General features: G+C 37.9%; 1 protein-coding gene across 2 annotated transcripts in view; it reads left to right on the forward strand.

Annotated features, from left to right (window-relative positions):
• The window catches only part of KCNQ5 (potassium voltage-gated channel subfamily Q member 5), a 609,909-nt gene that overhangs the window by 395,236 nt on the left and 187,821 nt on the right, over positions 1-26,852 (forward strand). For both annotated transcript variants that reach the window (XM_030929123.1, XM_030929124.1), the window contains exon 2: positions 6,866-6,956. In XM_030929123.1, coding sequence (XP_030784983.1) covers positions 6,866-6,956 — 91 coding nt within the window. The remainder of the gene's footprint in view (positions 1-6,865; positions 6,957-26,852) is intronic.

Here is a 26,852-nt window from a genome sequence, read left to right on the forward strand (position 1 = left end):
AAAACAAGTGATTGCACATCCTTGAGACAGTCTTTTTTGAAACCAAACTTGCTGTAGCTGGGCAGTATCAAGTTTGAATCTGTATTCCCCCGCAAGAATGGAAAATGCAGATATTTACTTTTGATGATTAAATGCCAATTCTTTTGCTTACACTGAAGAATGAGAATGAGTCTGAGTCCCACTTTGAGGGATACAGTAACAAAGTGGGCAAACGTAAAGAACAGTGACAAGAGAATGACACATCAGGACATAATTTCATATGTAAAGTAGACAGCAAACTGGGCTTGGTATATTGAATCTGAAGACCAACAGGGAAGTCATGATAAAACCAGCCTCAAACATCTGAAAAACTCTCTTAGGGAGGAAGGCGCACACGTCCTCTGTGGTCCAGAATCTGACCAAGGAGTAAAGGTCCCAGACAAGGAGAACGAACTCAGGAGAAAATCGTTTTCCAACAGTAGAGCTGTCTGCAACAGGGCTATGCCGCCGTAAAATGATGGGAGGGGCCTGATTGCTGCAGGCGTTTAGAGAGAGATTGCACAAGTGTCTATCAGTGATATTTCAAAAATAATCCCTGTCCTCAAAGGGAGACTGAATCAGAAATCCTTCTGGCCACACGAATTCTCTGATCCTGGGGTGAGAAGGCATGCTCCATCTCTGTCTACGCAGAGTCTGCCGACTGTCTGAGGGAAATCTCTTGAACTGTTTATGGGTTCTGTTACCATCTCCTAGCTTGCTTACACTAGCCATAGTCCTCTAAAGAAACACTCTAAGCAAGCAGAAACCATGCTTTCCCATATCCTCCAATTTCCTCTTAGAACAACCCACATGTAAAATGCAACATTTCGTTCTTTAAAAACTGTTCGCTGATGACACTATTTTTAAAACTTCACAGGCCGGGCACGGTGGCTCACGCCTGTAATCCCAGCACTTTGGGAGGCGGAGGCAGGCGGATCACAAGGTCAGGGGATGGAGACCATCCTGGCTAACGTGGAGAAACCCTGTCTCTACTAAAAATACAAAACAAAAAAAAATTAGCCAGGCATGGTGGGGGGCGCCTGTAGTCCCAACTATTCGGGAGGCTGAGGCAGGAGAATGGCGTGAACCCGGGGGCGGAGCTTGCAGTGAGCCCAGATGGCACCACTGCACTCCAGCCTGGGTGACAGAGCAAGACTGTCTCAAAAAAAAAATTCACAGATTTCAGTGACAGTATTTATTGATTAGGGTCTTTGTTAATATTTAAGGTTCATTGCACTTTAAAAGCAAAATCGTGCAGCGTTCTAATCAAGTATTCCAAATCACCATTAAAGATATCAAAAATGTCATATTTAATTTTTGTTGCTTTGCAATGGAAGCTGGGGTGTGCTCTGAGTAGATCTCGGGTGCCAAATGCACTTCTCTTGTGGAAACATTATGCATAAAGGATATTTTGCAAAGTACCAAGTTTAGAAAGAAAGGTAAATTTAGGATGCCGGAAGAAATAAATGACTCTAGTACTTTCCTCTGCTGATGAAGTTTTGATTTCATTAGGTGGCCTGTCCTCCAGGCAAAGTGCTGTGCTGGGTCAGCTATAGTCTCTAATGTCAGCATGTACACTGCAGTCATCATAATTCATGAAACGCTCTCAAGGTCCCCTGTCAAATGCACTGAAGAGCATACTTCATCAAAGCAGTACTTTAAAATTTATGAAAAGTCAGAAGCAGGGTTGAATTTCCTTTGGAAGTTATTTCTGAAGAATTGTTTTCTTAAAATATTCTATATCTTCTTCCTGTTAGCATCTTTTATTTTAATCCCATGGTTCCATTCAATTTAAAACATTTAAGGGCCAAGCGCAGTGGCTCACGCCTGTAATCCCAGCACTTTGGGAGGCCGAGGCAGGCAGATCACGAGGTCAGGAGATCGAGACCATCCTGGCTAACACGGTGAAACCCCGTCTTTACTAACAATACAAAAAATTAGCCGAGTGTGGTGGCGGGTGCCTGTAGTCCCAGCTACTCGGGAGGCTGAGGCAGGAGAATGGCATGAACCCGGGAGGCGGAGCTTGCAGTGAGCCGAGATCATGCCACTGCACTCCAGTCTGGGCGACAGAGTGAGACTCCATCTCAAAAACCGAAAAAAAAAAAAATTAAGATCTCCCCTCCCTCAAAACCTTCTTAATAAGTATAACTAACTTACATGGGCCATTATGCCATGGAATGCTTATAGTCTGCCAAAATGCTTGCAGAGAGCACCTTCTAGGTGGAAACGTGTGGTTGCTTCAATCAGCAAAGCCTACTCTGTTGATTTGCCTGTTGTATCACACTAAGTTCAGGGAGATGTCTACTTTAAACCTCAGCTCCATTTCTCTTTTCTTCATTGCATCATTCACAATTGTTTGTGAGTGCCTGGGGATTGTGCATTTGTGTGAATGACAATAGGGTAACTTGCTGTGGTTCATTCAGCAGAGCTTTTCTGAATGTTTTATTTTCACATCATTTTCATTCTTGCTAAATGAATCTGTGCTTGATGCACTAGTTCTGGAAGCTGGACATCATCTGTTATACAAGCACCCATGAGATTCCCAAGTCAAGCTTTTTGTCAAATTAAATCTGACAAATTGATTCTTAACCCACAAGAAATGCTGATGATAGTTTTCTTGAGTAAACATAGAGTCCTTTGAGCTGGTAATATTTAAATTTTTCATAAATTTCCTTCTTTTTCTCTTACAATAATCAGTGCCTTCCAAATAAAAAGTTTTGGATAAAAGATCTAGATCAAAATGAATTTCCTCAGAAACAAAATATAAATGACTATTTCAGGCAAAATAAAGGCCAATAGCTGTTCCAGACTAATTTTGAAGGAATATCCATCTTTTGATATGTCAGGATTAATGTATACATGGAAAAACATTCATATTTTTTAAACTGATCATAAAGCTGACAGGTGCAAAAATGGTCCCTCTTCCAGCCCCATCTTACCAATTCTCAATTACAGATGTCTTAATTTTTATGTGTGTCATGGGCACTTCGGCAATCTTGTGGAAATGATGAACCATTCCTCAAATATATGTGACTACAAAAGGAAAAAATATGTTGAAATCTATTATTAAAACATTACACAAATTTGCAATATGGCGATGCATATGCTTCTTCATTAAAAACAACCCCTAGCAGTGGGGCTAATCGCTACATAATCTTGAAATGATGAGCAAAATCAATATGCAAGATGAAACAATTATAGCTTCATCTACAACTATAAAATGGGATTTTAAAATCTGTAATTTTTGTGAGCAGCAAAGTCACAAGTACTGCTAATACCATCATGATCTATTGCCGTGGTTAGTGAAAGATAAACACATAATTTTTCCCCCCTATGTTCACAACTCCCTAAATTTTACACACAGATCCCCTGGAGGACCATGGACTCCATATTAGGATAGTCTGATCCCAGTGACTCTTGCCTCTGCTTCTACTTGTATTCAACCACTAGAGAGGTGCACTGGGGTCATGGTCAGTCATCAACATGCACGGGATCCTCAGAAGCAATGGTGTCAGCAGAACCACACACAAACCCCACTATGTTACTGCCAATGAGCCCAACATCTGAACACTGTCACCTTAGAGGGGTCACTTTGTGTCAGTTCAGGGTTTTCTCCAGCCAGAAAGTCTGCCTCTGGCAATGATACCAAGAGCTAATTCAGAGCAGAATGTGTTCATTGTTCTCCATGATGTCATTTGCCAAATGAAAGAAGTGGTTCTAGAATATCCTCCATGCTTATTTACCAAAACTTTATATGCTTTGTCTGCACTGTCAGGATAACATATTCCATACATTTACTTCTTCTGGGGGGGGGAATACTTCCATATCTCCAGCTAGAATTTGTACCTGAGATTTAAATCCACATTTCCACTTGGATGTCTAAAACTGGATTTATCCTCTTCTCCCCAAAACTAGTTTCTCCTTCTGACTTTGACTTTTCTTCTCCTAACTTGTATGGTCATCTCAGACTTTCCAGCCACCACACCCACTTCCCAGACTCTACTCCTCAATTTACAGCATCCCTTCAGTCTCCCTCTTTATTCCATTCTCATTTCTAGTATGTTCATTTACAGCCTAACCTGGATTCACTGTTACCCTTGTTCCTGCCTCTCACAACTCAGATCCATTCTATACACACTGCTGCCAACTTAATTTTCCCAGAAGGCAACTCTGATGACCCTTTTATCCTGTCCAGAAATCTTCAATGGCTCCCCATTTTCTACTGAACTAAATGCAGACTCTGCTCTATAAGCCTCTCCTCCACTTGGCTCCAGACTCCCAGTTCAGCCACCTGTTTCACCCTGTTCTGCAAACTTTGATAATTCTTGTTCCATGAAACAGAGAGCAAATAATTTGCCTCATTCGTTTTCTGACTTGCTGCCTTTCACATTTTGTACCCTCCTTCTAGGATTCAAATATTGATGAAGAAGGAACTAGCAATAAGGTGTGTTTTGAACACAGACATAGAGATTATAAAACTGTCACTGAGATGCTCTCAAAGGAGGAAAATACCTTAATGAGTAAATAATCTCCTGCTGGTTTTCCAAGTGTTTTCTGGTAAACCTGGACTTGGTGGGGAAGGGGAGGGAATATCCAGATAATGGCTACTCACCAGAGGAGAACATCTATCACTGTCATCTGATGCCACATCATGCTCCCAACTACCTTAGCAATCCTTGTATTTCACTTTCTCATTTGTAGCTTGGGGGTCAGGTAGGTGCACTGGATTTTGACCACTAGTTTACAAATTTTAGTCCATTAGGACCAGCTTAAAACATAATCCACATTATCCTGATTCATTAGATGCATGAATCAAAAGTAGGATGATGCCAGACACACTTTGGGAGGCTGAGGTGGGAGGATCCCTTGAGACCAGGAGTTCAAGACCAGCCTGAGTAACATGGTGAGACCCTGTCCCTATAAAAAAAATTTTTTAAAAATTAGCCAGGCCTGCTGGCCTGTGCCTATAGTCCCAGCTACTCAGAAGGCTGAGGTGGGAGGATGGCTTGAACTCTAGGAGTTCAAGGTTAAATTTACAATGAGCTATGAATGCCCCACTGCACTCTAGCCTGGTTAACAGAGAAAGACCCTATTTCTAAAAAAACAAAAATGAGAAATAAAAAAGCATAATGAATCATTAACATCACATACTAGGTTTTTTCCACTAGCAGACTCTTTCCTCTTGGAGACTTCTTCCGTTTAGAATGGCAACCCCTTCCCCCTCAGTTTGAGGAGATAGAGAAGTATCTGCCTGAGCTGAGAATGTTACCACCATTATCTCTGATGCTTATTCAGCAGCACTGTGTAGAGGCTTAGACTACACAGTGCTTAGATTCTCTTTCTGCTACACAACCTTAGATGAGCTACAAATGTTAATTCTCAGTTTTCATATCTGGAAAATGGGGATTATAATATTTTTTATCCCATAGATTTCTGGGGATAACGTAGATAATGGATAATATAAGGAGAATGAGGAGAATGCATTTAAAGGGGGCTTAGCACATTGTCCAGCTTATAGGAACCACTCTATGAATGTTAGTCATTATTATCAGCATAGAAAACATGTTGAGATAAATATAAGGAAACAAGGAATAGATGAGGTGGGGTCAACAAACATTTCTGTGGGCCTTACTGTCCCTGTTGTAACTACTCAGTTCTGCAATCATAGCATGAAAGCAGTCATAGACAATACATAAATGAATGAGTGTGACTGTGTGCTGATAAAACTTTATTTACACAAACAGGCATTAGGAGCCAGATTTGTCCTATAGGCATAATTAACCAAACTCTGGCTATACTGCCCAAACCCTGACCTTTGGGAACTTCCAATCAAGTATGGTAGTAAGTCTTGCAAGACTTTTCAGGGGAAGCAAGGAGTCAGGGACTAACTTCACCATTATCCAGAGGAGCATAGAAACTTGGTATTTTAAGACAGCTTACTGTATGAATTTCCCAGAGATGAACAAAAGTAAAAAATATAGCCTAGAGCAAGTAGCTCAGGTTTTTTGTTTTTTAATCCTGCCTTTCAAATAAGTAACTTCAACTTTGAAACAGAGCCTTCCCTTTTAGTAGACATTTTCCTTGGAAACTCAGCTCCCGCCTTGATCCTAGAAGTTACACATTTATAGGAATAAAAATGTCTGTAGATTAATCGGTAGACAATGCCTGATCCTGACTTCTGTTCCTTATCCTTATATATGAATAGACAGAGCTAAGAAGTCATTTATCCAGCAGTTTGACTAAAAGGAAATGGAAAGTGCATGGATAGCAGAGGAAATCATTCACTTCCTTTTCTATTCTTTTTATTAATATATGATCTTGTTATTAATAACATAAAGGAATAGCAAATGAGAATCCATGAGCAATATCAGACCCTGAAAATGAGCTGGTGGCTCAGTATCAACCAATGAGGACACTTGATAGTTTAGCAAAGTTGCCAAACAGGAGACAGACTCTGCTCCTTTAAAAGACGAGTGACTGTGGCGTGTGTTCCCCAGATAGGAGAGCAAAAACATACTTTCTGGGCCTCTCTCAGGATCGTTGTTTGGGAAGGAAGTTGTATGGGAAATTCACAAACTCTTAGATGTTAACATTTAAATGTAGCATGCCACACACAAACTCACAAACACAACCTTTTTTTCATCAATAAAGTTGCAGAGGAGCCCCATTTACACTGTATATCATACTGTATTTTAATATCCAAAATGGCTAGTCCCTTCCAGAGTTTTTATGCCTTAATGTGTGCTAATTTGATGGGCCTGGTGCTTTATTCATTTGAAGCAAGAAATTAAGTCTGTGATAATAAAGCAAGGTTCTTATCAGATTTCTCTTTTTTGTTGTTTTACAGTTTTCTCCTTGTCTTTGGTTGCTTGATTTTGTCAGTGTTTTCTACCATCCCTGAGCACACAAAACTGGCCTCAAGTTGCCTCTTGATCCTGGTAAGTGAAACATGAACAAGAACGTACCTGAATGTTATATAAGAACTGCCTATAACATTTGTACTATGCATCTTATCCTACAAAAAAATTCTATCTAAAAAAGAGTTACTGTGAAATATAAAAGTTTCAAAGATTACTGAAACATTTGCCCAGCAACTTAACATGTAGTCAATCCTTAGAAATACATAGAAATGTTCCGGATTGCTATTACACAGCAATATCTGGTGTTATAGATATATCATAAATAGAAGGCAATGTTAGAAAGCAGTTTTGAGTATGTTTATCTATGCTAATAAACAAATTATATAAGAAGAGTCACTATCTATGAGGCCTCTCATTACATTGTGAAAGACTATAAAGTAGAGAGCATTTTCCAATAACTGTAATTCAGCAGTAGCTAAATATAATTGGCCAAGAACTATGAACATATGGCACCTCATAAGAAAATAGAAGGCTCCTTCATGCTCTTTTCAACCAACAGACTGCATTGTGAGTTTTGCTGCTAATGCAGTTACCTGGTGATAAATTCTGCAGTTTGCTCTGTTCCCATTATGCTGTCAATCCTCAAGCACACAGAATTGCTCGATTCACTTTAAAATGGAAAAAGACCCCAAGATAATTTTATCAGAATTATTCTGAGCCTTTTAAGCTCTCATACTTTCTATTACAACTAAACTGTAGCACTGTACACTCAAATCACATCTGATTGAAAGTTTGGTTCATTTTCAACTATTTTAACCCACTCACTTTGTCCAAAAGTATCAGATTTGACAGTCTTAGAGCTATTTGAATGAACTACAAACTGGAACAGCTCGCTGTTTCTGTAGAGCCTAGGGGTATACAGAAGCAGGGGGAGGAAAACGGTAAGATGGTTTATGTGCCCTAATAAGCAAGATTGGTTGTGTTACAGCAATAAATATTGAATATGAAAAAATTGTTACTACCATGAAGGCAGAAACTGAAAGATTTCAACTCATATAACCTGAGAGAAGGGCAGATGCTTTTCCTACCTTTGCTTTCAGATGGCTAGTTTGTACTTAAGGTTGCTAAGACATCATCAAGTCTTTCAGTGCAATATCAGGGAGAACTCATTTTGAATCTGTAATAAATCTCTCTCAATTCATTTGCATACAAATTGTGCTCCAGCAGCATATTGCTCACGTTAAGGTTACTGTTTCAAAGCCCAGCGTAGAGAACAGATAGACCAAAGAGCACATCAGAGATCTGTTCCATTTGTAAGCTTTTCCTTTGGGTAGAAAGTAGGGTTTTAACCTTGTCCACCCTTTTGATAACAACAAATGATCTGAGCCCAGGGGCTAAGGTATAGCTGGCTTTTAGGCCCACATATAGAACCTCAACCAGGAATTTTAGACTGAAAATATAAATCTGATTTTTAAACTTGGAAACAAAAAACGATCTACTGCATGACCAATATTAGGAATAAATCAATCATTAGGAATCTCATGAAAAGATTTCTTTCAGAGCCAGGTCAAAAATCCAAAATGTTAGATTTATATTCTCCAAACCTCTGAAATATAAATTCTGTCATTGCTAATGAATTTCTAAGTAGTCCAAAGAAACCCATGTAATTTCAAAGTCTAAAACTGATTAGTATCTTGACTTTTAAAACCTGTTGAATAGTGAATAGATCAGAGTTTAGTAAGTAGAGTGCATTTAGTAGAAAATAAAAATGTAGATGTCAGTCTTGAATGCTTTCAGATTTAGCAAGGTAGAAATGAGTTCCTCTATGCAGATGAGGCCTTTGTTTTGAGCAAGTGATTAGTGCTACAGATAGATATTTGCAGAAACCTATTGCAACAAGGCTTTCTGTAGGGAGTGGGTTTGTTAATCCTACTATCTTTGTGCTATAGCAATACATTGTCAAAGTATGTTCTCAAAACCTACCTAGAAATATGCAGACTGCATTGCAGAGCTAAGATTTACTAACGATATTCTTCACCAATGTTTTCTCCAAAATATTTTTATTTGGACAAAAAAATTCAAATACGGTCTTTATTTTACTTTTTCTTTAGCTAGCAATTAGTAAATTAGGAGAGCATTAATATTTTAATTATTTTTCACAATGAGTTAACATAGTATATTACAAAAGTTCAATCACTTGTAGAAAACTGGGAAAAGTCAATCATTAAGATGACAAATCCTAATAATTTAAGGAATCTCTTATTTATTATCTTTTAACATGTATTTTTGAGACAGTTACTATGATTTCAAAGTCACAGAACTCATAGAACACAATTCTGATTAGCAGTAAAGTTCCCAAGATGAGATATATCGAAGGAATTACCATCCAAAGGAAGAAAAATGGTTATTATTCAAATAGTAAAAAGGAATGGCTTTTAAAATGTTTGCAAGACCAGGCACAGTGCCTCACGCATGTAATCCCGACATTTTGGGAGACCAAGACAGGCAGATCACTTGAGGTCAAGAGTTTGATACCAGCCTGGCCAACACAGTGAAAGCCCGTCTCTACTAAAAAATACAAAAAGTATCTGGGTGTGGTGGCACACACCTGTAATCCCAGCTATTTGTGAGGTCGAGGCAAGGGAATAGCTTAAACCCAGGAGGCAGAGGTTACAGTGAGCCAGGATTGCGCCACTGCACTCCAGCCTGGGCAACAGAGCAAGACTCCATCTCAAAACTGAATAAAATAAAATAAAATGTTTGCAAAAATGTACAATAAATCCACATCTGTACACTTTTTGTGTATACTGTTGATGTATAAAGACAACACCAGAGGTGTACATTTAGAGCTATGTATAAATCCTATATCAGAATTGTGTATTTTTTCATAACTTCTGTCCCTTTTGGGTTTTTTAACATTTTAAAATATGTTCAGATATTTCCTAAAATTCTATTTCTGTGCAAGTAAAAGGCACCCACACTTGTGACAGGGAGCACACAACAGGCAAACCTGACTCGTAGACAGAACCCTCTTTGACACTCACTCTTTTCCACCTAATTGTTCCCTTGAGGCCACCAGCGTATTAGATGTAGGCCATCTCTTTAGATATGTCTTGCTTGCCTCCTGGGGCCCCCATAAAGACTTTAGCTGTCCATCCCACATCCAAAAGGGAAGCCTCCCCTCATTTCCATCCAGAATGGCACTGCCAACGCTCTTGTAAACTTGTAACTTCGCAAACTTGCCTTGGTTACAAGCCAAATGAATACCTGTGTTAATTTGCTCATTTATTCTTTTCAGTTGTGGGAACTGAGGTTTCAGGCTATACAACCAGGTTCCTTATTTCTCTCCATAGAAGCAGTAGTGTATAGACTTAAGAATGTGATACAGACTGTAGTCAGGCTCCATGAATTCAAATTTCACTCGTGTCCCGTTTTAGCTGTGTGGTTTGGAAAATCACTCCACTGTGCCTTAGTTTTCTTATCTGTTAAAAGTGAATAGTAGGATTCCAGAAGAAAGACAGAGTAGGAAGCACCAGGATTTTGTCTCCCCACCTAAACAACAACTGCACTGGCAGAATTTGATGTAATTCAGTGGATGGAACTCTGGAATCTATGGAATGTTTGCAGCTTCCAGAGGAAGGCTTAGATGGTAAAATTGCAGTTAATTTCAGTCCATTTCAGCTCTTAGCACAGTGATAGCTACCCATCCCCTACACCCAGGCCCATTGCAGGCAGCTGTGCACATGTTCTGGGAGGGACCTGAACACAGCTTATACGAGCCAGGATGGGCAAAAAGAACCCTGTCTTCCAAATATCAGAAAGCTGACCTTGGATCACTAATTGCTGCTTCTGATCATGGAGGAGCAGACAAAAAATGTGGCAGCCATTGTTGCTGCACCTTCACCCATTGCTGTCAGCCCTCCCCCCCGCCCCACCAGCAGAAGTGACTTCCAGGGGATTAAAAGGGTCCTCCCCACATCCTTCATTTTTCTTTTTTCCTGTTTTGGAATACAGTGTGTAAAGATGTAATTATTTGACATTAATAACTGAAAGGAGTAGGGCTAGAGATGTAAAGGAACAGAGTTTTTCTATGCCATTAAAGCTAAACTGGTATAAATTCAAATTAGAGTGTTATAACTTTAGGGTGTTAATTTAATTCCCATGGCAACCACAAAGAAAATAGCTGTAGAATACACACAAGGAGAAATGAGAAAGGAATTCAAACATTTCACTATGAAAAAAATGAACTAAATACAAAAGAGGGTAGCAATGCAGGAAATGAGAGACAAAAAAAGCTATAAAGTATACACAAAACAAAGAGCCAAATGATGAAAGCCTCTCCTTATCAGTAACTAATTTAAATGTAAGTGGATAAACGTTTCTAATAAAAACCAGTGATTGGCAGAATGGATAAAAATACATGATTCAACTATGTATATGCTTAGTACAAGAGACTTACTTTAGATTCAAAGACACAAATGCATTGACAGTAAAAGGGTGGAAAAGATATTTTATGCAAATAGTAAACAAAAGAGAGCAGAAGTGGCTATACTAATATCATACAAAATAGACTTTAAATCAAAAAAGTTATGAGATAAAGAAGGGCATTATATTAATAAAAGATTTAATACACCAAGAAGATGTAATAATTATAAACATTTATGTACCTAATAACAGGTCATAAAATATATGAAGCAAAAACTGACAAAATTAAAGGGAGACACAGATAGTTCTACAATAATAGTTGAAGGCTTCAATACCCCACTCTCGATAATGGATAGAACAACCAAACAGAAGATAAGTAAGAAAACAGAAGACTTAACACAATAAACCAACTAGGTCTAACAGACTATACAGAACACTCTACCCAATAACAATACCATAAACATTCTTCTCAAGCACACAGGGACATTTTCCAGCACAGGCCATTATGTTAGCTCCATGTTAAGTCTCAATGACTTTAAAAGATGGATACCACACGAAGTATTTTTTCCAACCACAATGGGATGAAGTTAAATATCAATAACAGAAATAAAACTGGAATATTCAAAAATTAAACAGCATGCCTTTTTTTTTTTTTTTTTTCTTGAGGCAGAGTCTCACTTTGTCACCCAGGCTGGAGTACAGTGGTGGGATCTTGGCTCATTGCAACCTCTACCTCCTAGGTTCAAGAGATTCTCCTGCCTCTCAGCCTCCTGAGTAGCTAGGACTATAGGCACACACCACCACTCCCTGCTAATTTTTTTCATTTTTAGTAGAAGCAGGGTTTCACCATATTAGCCAGGCTGGTCTTGAACTCCTGACCTCAAGTGATCCACCCACCTCAACCTCCCAAAGTACTGGGATTACAGGCGTGAGCCACCACACCCAGCCTAAACAGCGTACTTTTAAACAACCAGTGGGTCAAAAAAATAAGTCTTAGAAATTAATGAAAACAAAACACAACCTGCCAAAACTTATGGGACACAGTGAAAGTTGTGCTAAGATTAAAATGTATAGCTATAAATGCTTACATTAAAAAAAAAAAAACAAATATCTCAAATCAGCAACTTCATTTTACAACTTAAGGAGCTAAAAAATGAATACACTAGACCCAAGCTAGCCAGAACAAAGGAAACAATAAACATGGATAAATGAAATAAAGACTAGAAAAACCATGAAGAAAATCAATGAAACCAAAAGTTGGCTGTTAGTAAAGGCTGACAAAACAGACAAGCCTTTAGATAGATGAACTAAGAAAAAAGGATACTCGAATTAATAGAATCAGAAATGAAAATGGGAACATTGCTACTGATTCTACAGAAATAAAAAGGACCATAAGAGAGTACTATGAACAATTGTATGACAACACATTGGAAATCTAGATGAAATGGACAAATGTGTGGAAACACAAAACCTACCAGGACTAAATCACAAAGAAATAGACACCGAATAGAGCTATAAGTAGTAAGGAGATTGAATCAGTAATCAAATATCGTCCAATAACAACAAAGAAGCCCAGGATCTGATGGCTTCACTAGTGAATTCTAACAAACATTTAAAGAACTAATACCAATCCTTCTGAAACTGTTCCAAAAAAATAAAGAAGAAGCAACACTTCCTGACTAATTCTATGAGGCATTACTTTGATGCCAAAGACACAAGAAAAAGAAAACTATAGACCATTATTTCTTATGAACATTAGTGTAAAAATCATCAACAAAATGCTAGTGTATTTAGCAGCATATTAAGAGGATTATACACCTTGGCCAAAGGAGATTTAGTCCTTCAATGAACGAATGATCAACACACAAAAATTGATCAATGATATAGGCCACATTAACAGAATGAAGAGAAAAAGCCCCATAATTATCTCAATTATGCCAGAAAAAAACATTTGAAAAAAATTCAGTGCCCTTCTATGATTAAAAAAAAAAAAAAACTCCACAAACTAGGAATAGAGGAAAACTACCTCAACATTATAAAAGCCACATATGAAAAACCCACAGCCAACATCATACCATAAAGGTGAAAGACTAAAACTTTTCCTCTAAGATCAGGAAGAAGGCAGAGATGTCTGCTTTTGCTGTCCCTATTCAACAAAGTACTAGACGACTGTACTAATTGCTAGCTACAGCAATTAGGCAACCATTAAATAAAAGAAACAAAAGGCATCCCAATTGAAAAAGTAAGTAAAATTATCCCTGTATACAGATGATGTGCTGTTATATGTAGGAACCCCTAAAGATTAAAAAAAAAAAAAAACTGTAAGAAATAATAAATAAATTCAACAAAGTAACAGGATGCAAAATCAATATACAAAAATGAGTTGCATTTTACCAACAACAAAGAATTTAGAAAGGAAACTATGAAAACAATTCCATTTATAATAATATCAAAATATACTTAGGAATTAACTTAACCAAAGAGATGAAGAACTTATACAATGAAAACTACAATAACATTACTGAAATAAATTAATAAGACACAAATAAATGGAAACACATTCCACGTCCATAGTTTTGAGAACTTAATATTGTTAACATGTCCAAAGTCATCTACAGATTCAGTGCAATTCCTATCAAAATCCCAATGATGTTTTTTGCAGAAATAGAAAAACCCATCCTAGAATTCATACAGAATTTTAAGGGACCCCAAATTGCCAAAACTGTTTTGAAAGTAAAGAACAAAGCTGAAGGACTCATAATTTTTTTATTTTAAAACTTACTACTACAAAGCTACAGTAATTAATCATGAGGTAGTTTCCTATAACATTATGAATGTATTTAAGCTACAGTAATCAATCATGAGGTAGTCTCCTATAACATTATGAATGTATTTAATACCAGTGAACTATACTTTGCAATGGTTAAGCTGTAAATTTTATGTTATATACAGGCATAAAGACCAACATTTAGACCCATGGAACAGAATGGAAAGTCCAGAAATAAATTCACACATATATGGTCAAATGATTTTTGACCATTCAGTGGGGAAAGGGCAGTCTTTTCAACAAATGGTGATGGAAATATTAGATATCCACATGTGAAAGAATGAAGTTGGACCCTTACCTAAGATAAATCACAAAAATTATCTTGAAATGCATTAAAGACCTAAAACTATAACATTGTTAGAAGAAAACATAAGGCAAAAGCTTCAAGACATTGGATTTGTCAGTGATTTCTTGCACATAACACCAAAGGCGTAGGCAACACAAGAAAAAAATAGAGAAACTGAACTTCATAAAAATTTAAAACTTTTGTGCATCAGAAAACAGTATCAACAGAGAAAAAAAGGCAACACACAGACTGAGAGAAAATATCTGCAAATAACATACCTGTTAAGGGGTTAATATCTGGACTATGTAGAGAATTTCTGAAACTCAGCAACAAAAACAACCTGATTCAAAAATGAGCAAAGGACTTGAATAAACATTTCTCAAGAAAAAGAGGTACAAATGCCCAATAAGCATCTGAAAAGATGCTCAGCATTATTAATCATTAGGGAAGTGCAAATCAAAACTACACCGAGTACCACCTCACACCCATTAGGATGGCTACTATCACAGAAACAGGAAATAACAAATGTTGGTGAGGATGTGGGAAAATGGAACCCTTGTTCACAATTGGTGGGACTGTGAAATGCTATAGCCACTATGGAAAACAATACAGCTTTTTTTCTCAAAAAAATAAAAAATAGAATTATATGATGCAGCAATTCCACTTCTGGATGTGTGCCAAAAAATAATTGATGGCAAGGTCTCAAAGAGATGTGTACACCCATGTTCATAGCAGCATTATTCACGATAGCCAGAATGTGGAAAAGACCCAAGTGTATCCTGACAAGTGAATGGATAAGCAAAATATGGTATATACATACAAAAAAAAAATTATTCACCCTTTAAAGGAAGGAAATTTTGACATATGCTTCAACATGGATTAATGTTGGCGATATTATGCCAAGTGAAATAAGTCAGCCACAAAAAGAAAAATAATGTATGATTCCACGTATATGAGTGAGATACCTAGAATAGTCAAAAAATTATAGAGACAAAGTGGAATGGCTGTTGCCAGGGGCTATAGGGATCAGGGAATAGTGAGTTATTGTTGCAGCATTACAGGAAGAAAAGAGTTATGGAGATGGGTGGTGGTGATGGTTCTATAACATTATGAATGTATTTAATACCACTGAACCATACTTTAAAATGGTTAAGCTGTAAATTTTATATTACGTATATTTTACCACAATAAAAAAATTGAGAAAAATATTTTTAAAAATTAAATGAGCATTAGGAAAAATAGCTAATACACGCTGGGCTTAATACCTAAGTGATGGGTTGATAGATGCAGCAAACCACCATGACACACGTTTACCTATGTAACAAATCTGCACATCCTGCACATGTACCCTGGAACTTAAAATAAAACTAAAAATTAAAAAAAATTAAATGAAATTTAAAACTCAAAAAAAGGTGGTTAGTGATATAGCCTACTTCATAAGGCTGATATGAAAATTAGATAAATTCAAGTGCGTGCTTAGGACTGGGCCCAACAGAAGGAAAACTGTTAGAAAGCTAGCAAATATGATCATCACGGGATCCTCCATGTATAATGGAGGCCTCCTAGGGACACACGTACAGGTGAACTGTGGAATAGTTGAAAATGCTACACTTGAGAAAATATTATATTTTATAATAGAAAACAAGTATCTGTGTAAGAGTTTTCTCACCACAATCAAACACTGTTAATTATGTAAGCTTGCTACATGAACATGTTCTCTAAAAGGGACTCGGTGGTATACATTCGGCATGCAGCATGTGTTCACAACAGCCACTTATTTCTGGTGACCAATGAAACTGATTTCAATTGTTGCAGCATTTTAGTAAATGCGTCTGATGACAGTGCTTGTGGCTTTATATCTCTTCTCTCCATGCCTGCATCTACTGAGTGTAACATTGGGCAGGAATAACTCCAGATCTGATGGACTTGCTTGCTGTGCCATCACCCTGGTGATAAAATCTGTGAACTCAAGAACATGTATGAAACTTTGTGTCCACATTCCAAGGACGGTTAAAAGCTGGTGTTAATTTCCTATATTTGGTGACCCCATCAAAAATGAAAGGGAGCCAGCATTTTTTAAGTACCCTTCATTTATTAGGCTCATTGGTTTCTTATTAGAAAAATAAAACTGGCAATGTAAGTATCCCCTCCCATTTTCACAAATAGCTAAATAAGTTGTGCAAGATAACACACAAAGTGTAAAACAGCCAAGATTCCAGCTTAGGCCTGGCTGAGGAAAAGACTGGGCTGTCTTCAGAGCATCCCGCTGCCTCTCATTCTCTTGCTTCTTTCAAGGCTAACAAGTCTACCAAAACGCATTTGCCAGCACCCAATGAAGCGTTCATGTCTAAGGCTTCTTTTTGTTCCATATATACCAAATGAGGTTTACAACACTTTTACTTAGGATGTTATACTTTCATAAAGTGTTCCACTTACCAAATTATCACAAATGGGCATATTAATTCAGACCACTAGAAGTTCTTTGTACTGAGAATTCTAAATTCTGTTTTGCAAATATTCAAGAGCCCGATTCATGGGGTAAATAGTCAAGTGTAACAGTTGATCTTCTAGTCCCAGTTCACTTTGCTCAGGTGAGTAACATGCTGTTGAAATGAGTTCTCCTATTTCCAGGTTAGACTATTACAATAAGTTTTGTTTGGTTTGTTTTGGTTTCATTAGCCAAAGGTTGTAGGTTTTAGCACTGTATTTCCCACCTTTTTGAGAATAATACTGTCTGGAGTGCATTTCCTCTCTGTTGAAGAACTTCTTGCCATCCAGATTAATTTTAAAGTATTTGTTTTAAGTTTTTAGATGAAAATTGTCCATCATGTTGAGAACAGAAAACTCCATTTGATGAAAGTGATGCATATTATTTGCAAAATTCTTATTGCAGGTTATCATTTCTAAAATTGCAGTAAAAGGAATGTCACTATCAATTTTAGCAAGATAGAGCCTGTCTCAGTATATTTGCTCCTGTACCCTCCTGCTGTGTTAGAAAGACGCCAAACTACAAATGGATCGTGCTCAGCATCTGGATGAGTACTCTATCCAGGCTTTCCCAAACATCCAGATGTTTGACAGCTTCTACATATGCGTATTTTCTCCTTATGCTTCAGGTAGCAAAGTAAACATGGGTTTATTGTTTCCTTGCACAGTGACTCTGCTCCTGAATTGTGTACAGACTCAATGTAGGCAGGTCTAATTATATCTTAAATGTACTAGTGGAGCTTACTATTTAAAGAAAATCCATAGGGAATTCTTTTGTAAAGTGAAGTATCCCCTTGAAAAGGTAATAACAGCTACATAATTAATTTGTTACATGTTTTCCTTTTTAATGTGAGTACATGCATTTTTAATTGCTATATAACTATTCACTATATATATAACATGGTATTGAAGAATTAGAGACATTGTTGTCACTTCCTATATACTAGTATTAACAGGGGAGGAAAAAATCAGCCACAAGCACATTTACCAGCCCTTGCAAAGTAGAAAGGTTTACACATGAAATTGTATGGATTTGATATAGAATGAGATGACAGTAGTCTTTACATTTAAAACTTCTGGTATTAAACGTTGTAAGCAGATAACAGAGTGTAAGGATAAGAATCCATTTGAGGATATTAAATCTTATGTTTGTAAAGGCAGTAACGCAATATGAGATACGAAGCAATCAGATGTGAGGAATGAGTGATGCTTCTTTAGATTTATCACATCCCTATAATTTACTGCAGAAAGCTCTCAGAATATCCCAATGAACATTGAAAACTGCAATTATTTTCCTTTGCTTTTCTTTCATCAAGGAAAATGCAAATAAACTCTAAAATGATTCACAGAGACTAACGACCCTCATCAATCTGCCGATGACTGAAAAGAAAAAAGCAGGAATAGTTAAACACCTACACTGGATCTTAACAGAGGGATAATAACATAGTAAGTTGCCCCATAAAAAGTATTTCAGATATTAGAAGAAAGAATTTTTGAAGTTAAAGATAATGATTGTGCCTGAAAAAGACCATGCCTCTATCTACAATTAAGGAAGGAAAGAATTTTCCATATTTCTATGCAAACATTGATGTCTAACCAAGTAGTCCAGGCTATACCACTGAACTCTATACAACTTTGTTTCAAGACTTAACAGGCTACCCAGCAGACATCCTTACAGCTATAGATGAGCCATACTCAACCAGGTCCACACTGATGTTTAGCTCTTATGCCCTTTTAAGCTTCACAAAAGTATATCCAACTGAGAGAGAAAGAGAAACAAGATAGTATGAAAATTTTACAGGGTTACTGGAAAATGAAAGAAGCCAAAATGTTTGTCAGTAGAAGGAAAAACACCCTTCCCTTACTATCTTTCCATGCTTTGATCATTTCCATCATTTGAAACCTGGACAAATACCTCCTCCTTCCTGAAATAAACTTTCTTTCCTCTAACTTTCCTCAGTCCTGTCTACTTGACATTGTATCTTCTCCATTATTCATTTATTCAACAAGATGTATGCAGTACCCAATATGGATGAGGCATTCTTTCTTAGGAGCTGAGGATATAACAATGAACAAAACAGTCAAAACCTCTGTTCTCATGGAGCTCATGTTTTTGTGGAAGACCTAGAATAAACAAATAGGAAAATCAATATATTAGATATTGCAAATAAAAGGAAAGCAAGAAAAACGAATAGGTAATGAAGAAGTGTTTAGATAGTATGTTTAGAGAAGTCCACTGAAACGGGTGGCAGAGACTTGAATGGAATGAGGCGACGAGGCATATAAAGATTAGGGAAAAGAACATGCCAGGCAGATGGAGCTTCAAGGACAAAAGCTTTGGACAGGAGCATACCTGGTGAGACAAGGAAGGGCAAGAAGATGAGCAACTGAAGGAGGGTGAGCCAGGGGTGGGAGCAGTTGAGAAAAATTAGGCACCAGTTGAACTGTAAATTTCCTGAGACTAGAATCCAAAGCTGATACAGTGATACCACTTAATACAGTAATAGTTGGTGGCAAATCATCAGTGAATTAAAGGAGATGGCCCATTTAATTATATAACACTAATATTGACATGTTCATGGAATCATGGATATGGCACCAAAATTCAGACAAGAGGCAGGACCTGGCTGTAGAATGGACTAGAGTAGAGAGTAATAGGATGGGGGACATTTAGGAAGCAGGTGAAGTTATTCAAGTAAAACACAATGGAGCCCTAAACCAAACAGAGGCAGCATGAATAGGGAAAGGGCATGGACTAGAACAATGTAGAGAACTTGCAGGTTAAACCAAAATTGTAAGTCCTGTATAATTGGTTTGTGCCTCACAGAAATTTCTGGGAGGGCTTTCCTCAGCAGATTAGAAGTATTCCGCCCCTTTGGTTACTACATAGCTGCAGGTTACCTGCCTCCTGCCAGATGTGGTTTGCTTTGTCTGTGGTTCCCATTTGCTCACTGCCTCTCCGATTGAGACCTGCCATCTTGCTCTGGCCTACGTATCCCAACTCTGGATTTCCCACTTGGTCGCTGATCCTGTGGATTTCTATAGATTTTCATATATTTCCCTGGGTTCTGCTTACTTCCTCTTCTAATTTCTCCAGGTCCAGTTCCTTAACTCATACAATTTTAACTCGAATATATATTAAATGCTTCCTATGTTTTAGCCCCTGTGCTGGGGTCTGGAGTCCCAAAAATGAATAAGGCATTGCCCTGCCCTGGAAGAATTCAAGTACAGTATTTTCTACAACCTCTGACTGACTCCAGAAGAAAATAACCTTGAAATCATGGTGAAATTGCTAAATTAGAAGATAAGAGAGAAATAGGTTAATTCGTCATTTTTTTAAGTTCCCACTTTAAGACCTATCCACATAAGAAAATAGATATATCTCTAAGTCATTTTTTTATCTTGGAGATCGCAAATGAGATGATCAAAAACTATTTTCAATATAGATTACTACTGATCATGCCTATATATTGAATATTGTTTTGGTACTGTACGAAGCCAAAAGCTGGAAGCAATAGGGTAGGTCCCACTGTTCCCCACGCAGGCATACACACCAGGGGTTACAACTAAAGTGAGAAGACACATCATGCCTCTGCAAAGTAGATTAGAGAAAAATTTTCCAAGCTGTAAATGGCAGCTTGACAAACAACATTACAGGCTGGATTCAATGAAAACGCTGCAGACCTGGCTCCCTCCAGGGCTATAAATCACAATGAATACACAGAACATTACTGGAAAATGGAGAACAGAAAAGAGACTGTGCAAGTGTTACAGGCCCTCCAGCCTTGGCTTACTGAAGACTAATTGAGGGAGATTCAGTGCCGCAAGGTCTCAGCATCCTGGGAAAACCTGGAAAGCCCTCCTCACGAAAGAACACTGCAGAAGAGTCTTAACAAAGAAATGGAAACTCCAGACCAAAACAGCTCTCAGGGAAGACCCGGGAGGGTAGAAAGTAAAAGAGGACCACCCCTAGGAGTGCAGGGCAGGAAGGACACTCACTCTGGTTATCACTCCCCACCCCTTACTCTCCTGAAAGTTATTTTTTAAATCAGGTGACATCAAGTATGAATAACATCAAATGCAACCTTAAAAGAAAGAGAAATCCCAACATATTATGCTGGAGGAGTGTTATGCAGAAGTGAAGAAGGGCTGGGGGGCGTTCTTTGACTTAATGATAATAATGACTGGAGAATTTGTGAGTTAATTACACCTCTGTGAGTCTGGAGGTTTCTCTGCCTGTCAGTTAACCCATCTGCTTCTCTCCCATAGGCTCCTTTCTGAATCACTTTCTGGTCTTGACCTATAGCCTACAGCCATGGAGAATTGGATGCCCAGGGTCACTGTAGCCAGGCAGGGATGTGCATACAACTGGCTGAGGCAAATGGGCTGTGTGATGAGGCTGGGAAGCTTGTCAGTTTGTAGAGTCCAAGAAAGAGCTTTGGAGAGCTCTAGGATAGAGGTCGAGCTGTGTCCTTCAAAACCCCAACACTGTGAGGACAAACGTTTCCTTGAGTCACTTTTGCAGTTTTTTTTTTTTATCTTGAGCTGTTCATTGATTCATTAATTCATTTATTCACTAATCAAATATTCACGAAGGACCTACCAGGTATGCTGTGAGCCAGAGGCATGGCATACATTATATTACAGCTGTACACTGAGATACTCATATAGTCCCCATCCCTGTCTGTGATGATTCTTTAAAATTATTTTCCTAGTTAAATCAGGTGGAGAATGTGGTGTATTATGCAAATACAGTCAATCTGCTACCTTAAGTTTCCCTAATGCAAGTTACCTCATCCACAATTTATGAAATTGTGCCTACAGTAATGATGTCAATGTAACACAGAAGTCAGAGATTATTTTTCTCATATAACAGCAACTCAGCACACAACACATTGGCCTACCTGAATGCACCAAGCTTGAAGGAATGCAGCACGGCCATGTCTGCCTTCTTTATTTTGGATACTTGCTCTTCCTTGGAAGTAACTTAGGCAGATCTTCCCAGTCTTGTGCAGAAGACACAAACATAGACAATGAACAGAAGTAATCCATCATTAGCATCACCACATTGTATGCAAAGCCAACACCTCTCTCCACCTGTGACATATGACAGGGTGACCTTATCTCCATAATGCAGCAGCCTGAATATTTACCAACATCCCAGTCCATCAAGCTCTCTTCACCTACGTGTTAGTGAGGCCCAAGATTACTCCAGCATTTCCTTATTAGAATTTGACATGCCTTTTTAACTGTACTTTTATCTTATTAGAATTGTTTTTGTTAGGTCTCTCTTTACAAAGTGTCCTAGGTTTAGAGTGGTTTGGTTGAATTCTATTTTTATCATAAGCCCCGTTCTTTTTAGTGTGAAATATTGCCCCAAACTGGGTTTTCCAGCAATGTATATATGGCATTGTGGCAGGGAAGCCCATATTTAAGTGGATAGAGTTCACCCATTCTGCCTATTCAAAAGCACACTATACTCTGATGGATAATGCAGGCTTTTCAAGTGAAAGACATCAACAACACAAGCTAAGTTTGGGGGGTGTCATCCTTAGGTCCCATAAATCAAAAGGATGAAACCTGCATCAGTACATGGTTTGGAGTATTCTTCATCCAATCAAACTTTTCTACTCTCCTTTATGCAGCTATATTAAAGAAATCTTTAAGGTTTACAAACCTATTTATCAAAAGTTCAAAAGTTTAAAATTAGCGTAAATTTGAATAAAGGAAACTATCAGGCAGTTTAGATTGAAAAACAATGTTATAGAGTGTTCAAGTTAGAAACAAATTTTACAGCTATTACTACAGCACAAACAATATTTTATTAAAAATGTAAGATAATCTGATTTAATAATTATAAACTTTCTTTTTCACTTATTTACGTATGTTGACATTTTCTTAGTGCGTAACACCTATAACATTGGGATCATTCTGTCTTTTCCTATTTTTAACCCACAGTAAAATTTCAAATATTTTTTAGAATTAAAAGATTTAATTCTTTACCTTATCAAAGAGGAAAAAACAAAGACTTTTATCTGTCCACTCACAATACAGAACACTTCTTACACCAGATGTGTGGGGGGTTTTCCCTACATGCAAAGCAAGTGATCAGTTCTACAGTGCCAGCTGGATGTTCTCTAATTCAATTCAGTTCTGACACTACCTGGAGACAGCATCACATCCCACAGATCTTGTGGCTCAGTCCCACGAGACTGCCCCAACTTTCAGATGCCAATTTCAAGCTTTAGATTTGTTTTCTTACCTTTGCGTCCAACCAATCAGCTATAGATCAGAGTTCTCGTGACCTTCTCTTGGGCTCAATTAATTTGCTGCAATGGCCCACAGAACTCAGGGAAACACTTATTTCATTCACCAGCTTATTATAAAGGATGTTACAAAGGATACAGATGAAGAGATGCGTAGGGCAAGGTTATGTAGGAAGGGGTGCCAAGATTCTATGCCCTTCCTGGGCACGCCATCCTCCAGGAATCTCCAGATGTTCATCTGTACAGAAGTTCTTCAAATCTTGTCCTCTTTTATTTTTATAGAGGGTGCTTCATTACATAGACATGATTGATTAAATCATTGGCCACTGATGATCAACTTAACCTTCAGCCCCTTTCCCCTCCTTGGAGGTTGGGTGGTGGGATTAAAAGTCCCAACCCTCTAACCCTGTCTTGGTCTTTCTGGTGACCAGCCTCCATCCTGAAGCTGCCTAGGGGTTTCCAGCCACCAGTCAATTCATACAAAAAGACACTTATCACTTTGAAGATTCTAAGGATTTTAAGAGTTGTATGCCAGGAAACAAGGAGGAAGACCAAATATACTGTGTATTTCACAGTATCACACCTTGCTACACATAGGCTTCTCACATCCTGATCTTTCCTACATCTCTAGGCTAATTTCTGCACCAATTTCCCTTGAAGGTGCCCACATATGCACCAGTGCGTGTGCACATACACACAGGCTCACACACACAGTCATATGCTACACTCCAGCAATACTAAACCATTCATATTTTTCATGTACACTGTCTCTGTGCCTTTAAAAATAATGTTCCTTCTATTTGAAAACCCCAGTTCTACCACTTCCCTTCACCATGTTAGTAATTCCTATCCATTTATTAATTCTCAGCTCGCTCTCTTCTTGAAAGTTTTCCCTGACTCTCCAGGAGTTGTTACATTTGCTTCCCTTGTGTTCTGGGGTTCAACACAGCTCAAAGGGAATGGTCTGTAGCAGTGGATGGTCTGTAACAGTGTTTATCACACTCTGCTACAGTTGTTGGTTTCCATACATACTTTTATTTCTCTTAGATTGAAAACTACATAAGAATAGGAACTATTTGTTAGTAGTCTATGTATTTCATAGTATGTATCACAGTACTTAGCATACAGGAGATGCTCAATACCTATGTGAATAACCTGACCATTCAATCTAAGGAAGCCAGCAGTGATTCTCCACATGTATTCCTGTTTTTTTGTCTTTATAGAATTTATCACTGTTTGATGTTTGCTGGTGTATTTGTTATTGGCTTTCATTATTGGTTTTATTATACTTCAGAACATAAGCTCCCTAAGAGTGGACGCTTATTGTTTTGTTCATCACTTTAGCCACAGTACCTAGAACAAAATAGGTATTCAGTGCCTGGAGCAAAAGAGATGCAAGATAAAACTATCAACTGCTTGAACTGAATGAGTAGATTCAGGTTTTTCTCTCCTGTACTAATAGCAAGCTTTTTAATAAATAAGTATATAGGTTCAGTGCCTCCATGGAGACATTAAAATACTCTGGTTTCAATTAATCTTGTAATTTTTGCAGTATTAAATTCCAAAAACAATTTTTCACTCATCTGGAAGATCTATAAAGGCAACTGTAATTAAGTAATGTGGAACACAAGTTTCAAAGTCTAAAATAAAGTGATTATTCGCTCATTTTGTGCCTCTTTTTTTTTCACTCTTCCTCATTTTTTTCTGAGATTCACTTACCCTTCTGAGTCTGGGATAATCAATCATTTATGTTATTAAAGCAGATATGCTAATCTAATATCAAAGCAGTATAATCATTAACATTAAAGAATAATAGTATAACATGAGTCTGTAGCCAACATTAAAAATGCATAAGATCATATAACAAGAATTACTGCAAAGACCTAGACAATTATTCAACACTAACATATTTTAATTAAAAACTAATTTAGTAATAATCAAATGATTCACTAGTGATCTCTAGAGGCAAAAAAAAAAAAAAAAAAGACTAGTGTCTTCAAACAGCTTCCTATAACATTTTAGATCAACTGAGCCTAGTCAAACTAAAACATAGTTATCAATCCCTCCTCAGACCTCACATGACACTTTTGTTTTTCACTTTTGACACATATTTTGCTTTTAAAGTGGCTCATGCCTATAATCCCAGCAACTTGGAATGCTGAGGAAAGGGGATCACTTAAGGCCAAAACCCCGAGACCAGCCTGAGCAACACAGTAAGACCTCATCTAGCACATGCCTATAGTCCTAGCTACTCAGAAGGCTAAAGTGGGAGGACTGCTTGAGCCCAGGAGTTCAAGGCTGCAGTGAGCTATGATCATGCCACTGCACGCCACCCTGGGTGATAGAATGAGTATCTGTCTCTGGAAAAAAAAAAAAAAAAATGCATTAACCAAGCATTTCTTGAGTGCCCACTAGTTCTAAGTTCAGTGTCCTAGCTCATTCCTGACCTCATTCACGCTTAAATGAGAGGACCTAAAGTAAGAAGAATGAGAGCCTAATTGGTTACAAGAGAAGAAGGGACTCATTTCCACTGGCAATTGAAGGAAGCTTCCATAGATGGAGACATTTGAGGTGGTTCTGGCATCACAAAGGTCTTGGTCAGTCTGGCTAGATTTTATGGGGGTCAGGTAGATGAACAGAAGCTCAAAGGAAGATAGAAACAGAGAAGAACCTACTCTTCTGAGTAAAGTCATTTGAATTTTATGCTGTAAGTGATTGGAAACTGAAAGGAGGTCCTTAAGTAGCACAATGACCTGATTAAATTTGGTTTTGAGAAAGATAATTCTGACTATGTCTTGAGGAATAATTGGAATGGAGAAGGAATAGTGGAGGGCAGGAAGGAATGGAGGCTGCTACATTGCCCAGAAGCTACATAATGAGCATCAGGACCAAAAGAGAGGCAGAAAAGATGGAGAAGAAAAACTGAATTCATAGAACATTTCTGAGGCTAAGCCATCAAGGGGTGGTGTTTGAGGTGAGAGAATGGAGGTGAGGATTTCTGCACTTTCTGACTTTGGGGCATGGTCAGATAGTGATGACATCAGCCGAGACTAAGAACACACGGTGCTCAACAATTTCAGAGGAGAGATAGGCTGGTTTTAAATATATTACATTTGATTCATTTGGGGACCATCAGAAGGTGTTGGAAATATTTACCTATAGTCCAGGAGATGAGGGAGTCTGGATTTGGAAATCATGGCTACTTAGGGAAAATGAAGGGACCTTGTGAGGTGGAGACTGAAAAAAAAATGGATAAGGAAAGAGTAGCCACAATTATGATGAGGAAAACACTCTGAAAACAGACCCAATATTAACACTCTTCATTTTTGTATTAAGCCCCTAGGAACCTTCATTTAAAGCAGTGCTTCTGTTAAAATTTAGACTTGAGACATTTCATCAGGTGCCTTCCCAAGACATGGCTTAACAACTGCATCATTTCAATGCTAGCATTTAACTGGTTAGAGTATTAGCTTACAGCAGTCTTCATCCAAAGTCCTGGCAGTCCTGGATGACAGAAGCAAAATTGGGGATGGAGTCTTCTTCCTTTAAAAGAGCTATGGATTAACATTGCATTGAGGACTCATTGAAATCAATTTTTTTAAAGAGCTCACTGGGAACCATTCTTAAACCTAACCTAGGATAAAAAACCAGAAATCTTTAGGATAATTGCAATCACCTACTAC

Source organism: Rhinopithecus roxellana, chromosome 4 (assembly GCF_007565055.1).
Source record: "Rhinopithecus roxellana isolate Shanxi Qingling chromosome 4, ASM756505v1, whole genome shotgun sequence".
Lineage (NCBI taxonomy): Eukaryota > Metazoa > Chordata > Mammalia > Primates > Cercopithecidae > Rhinopithecus > Rhinopithecus roxellana.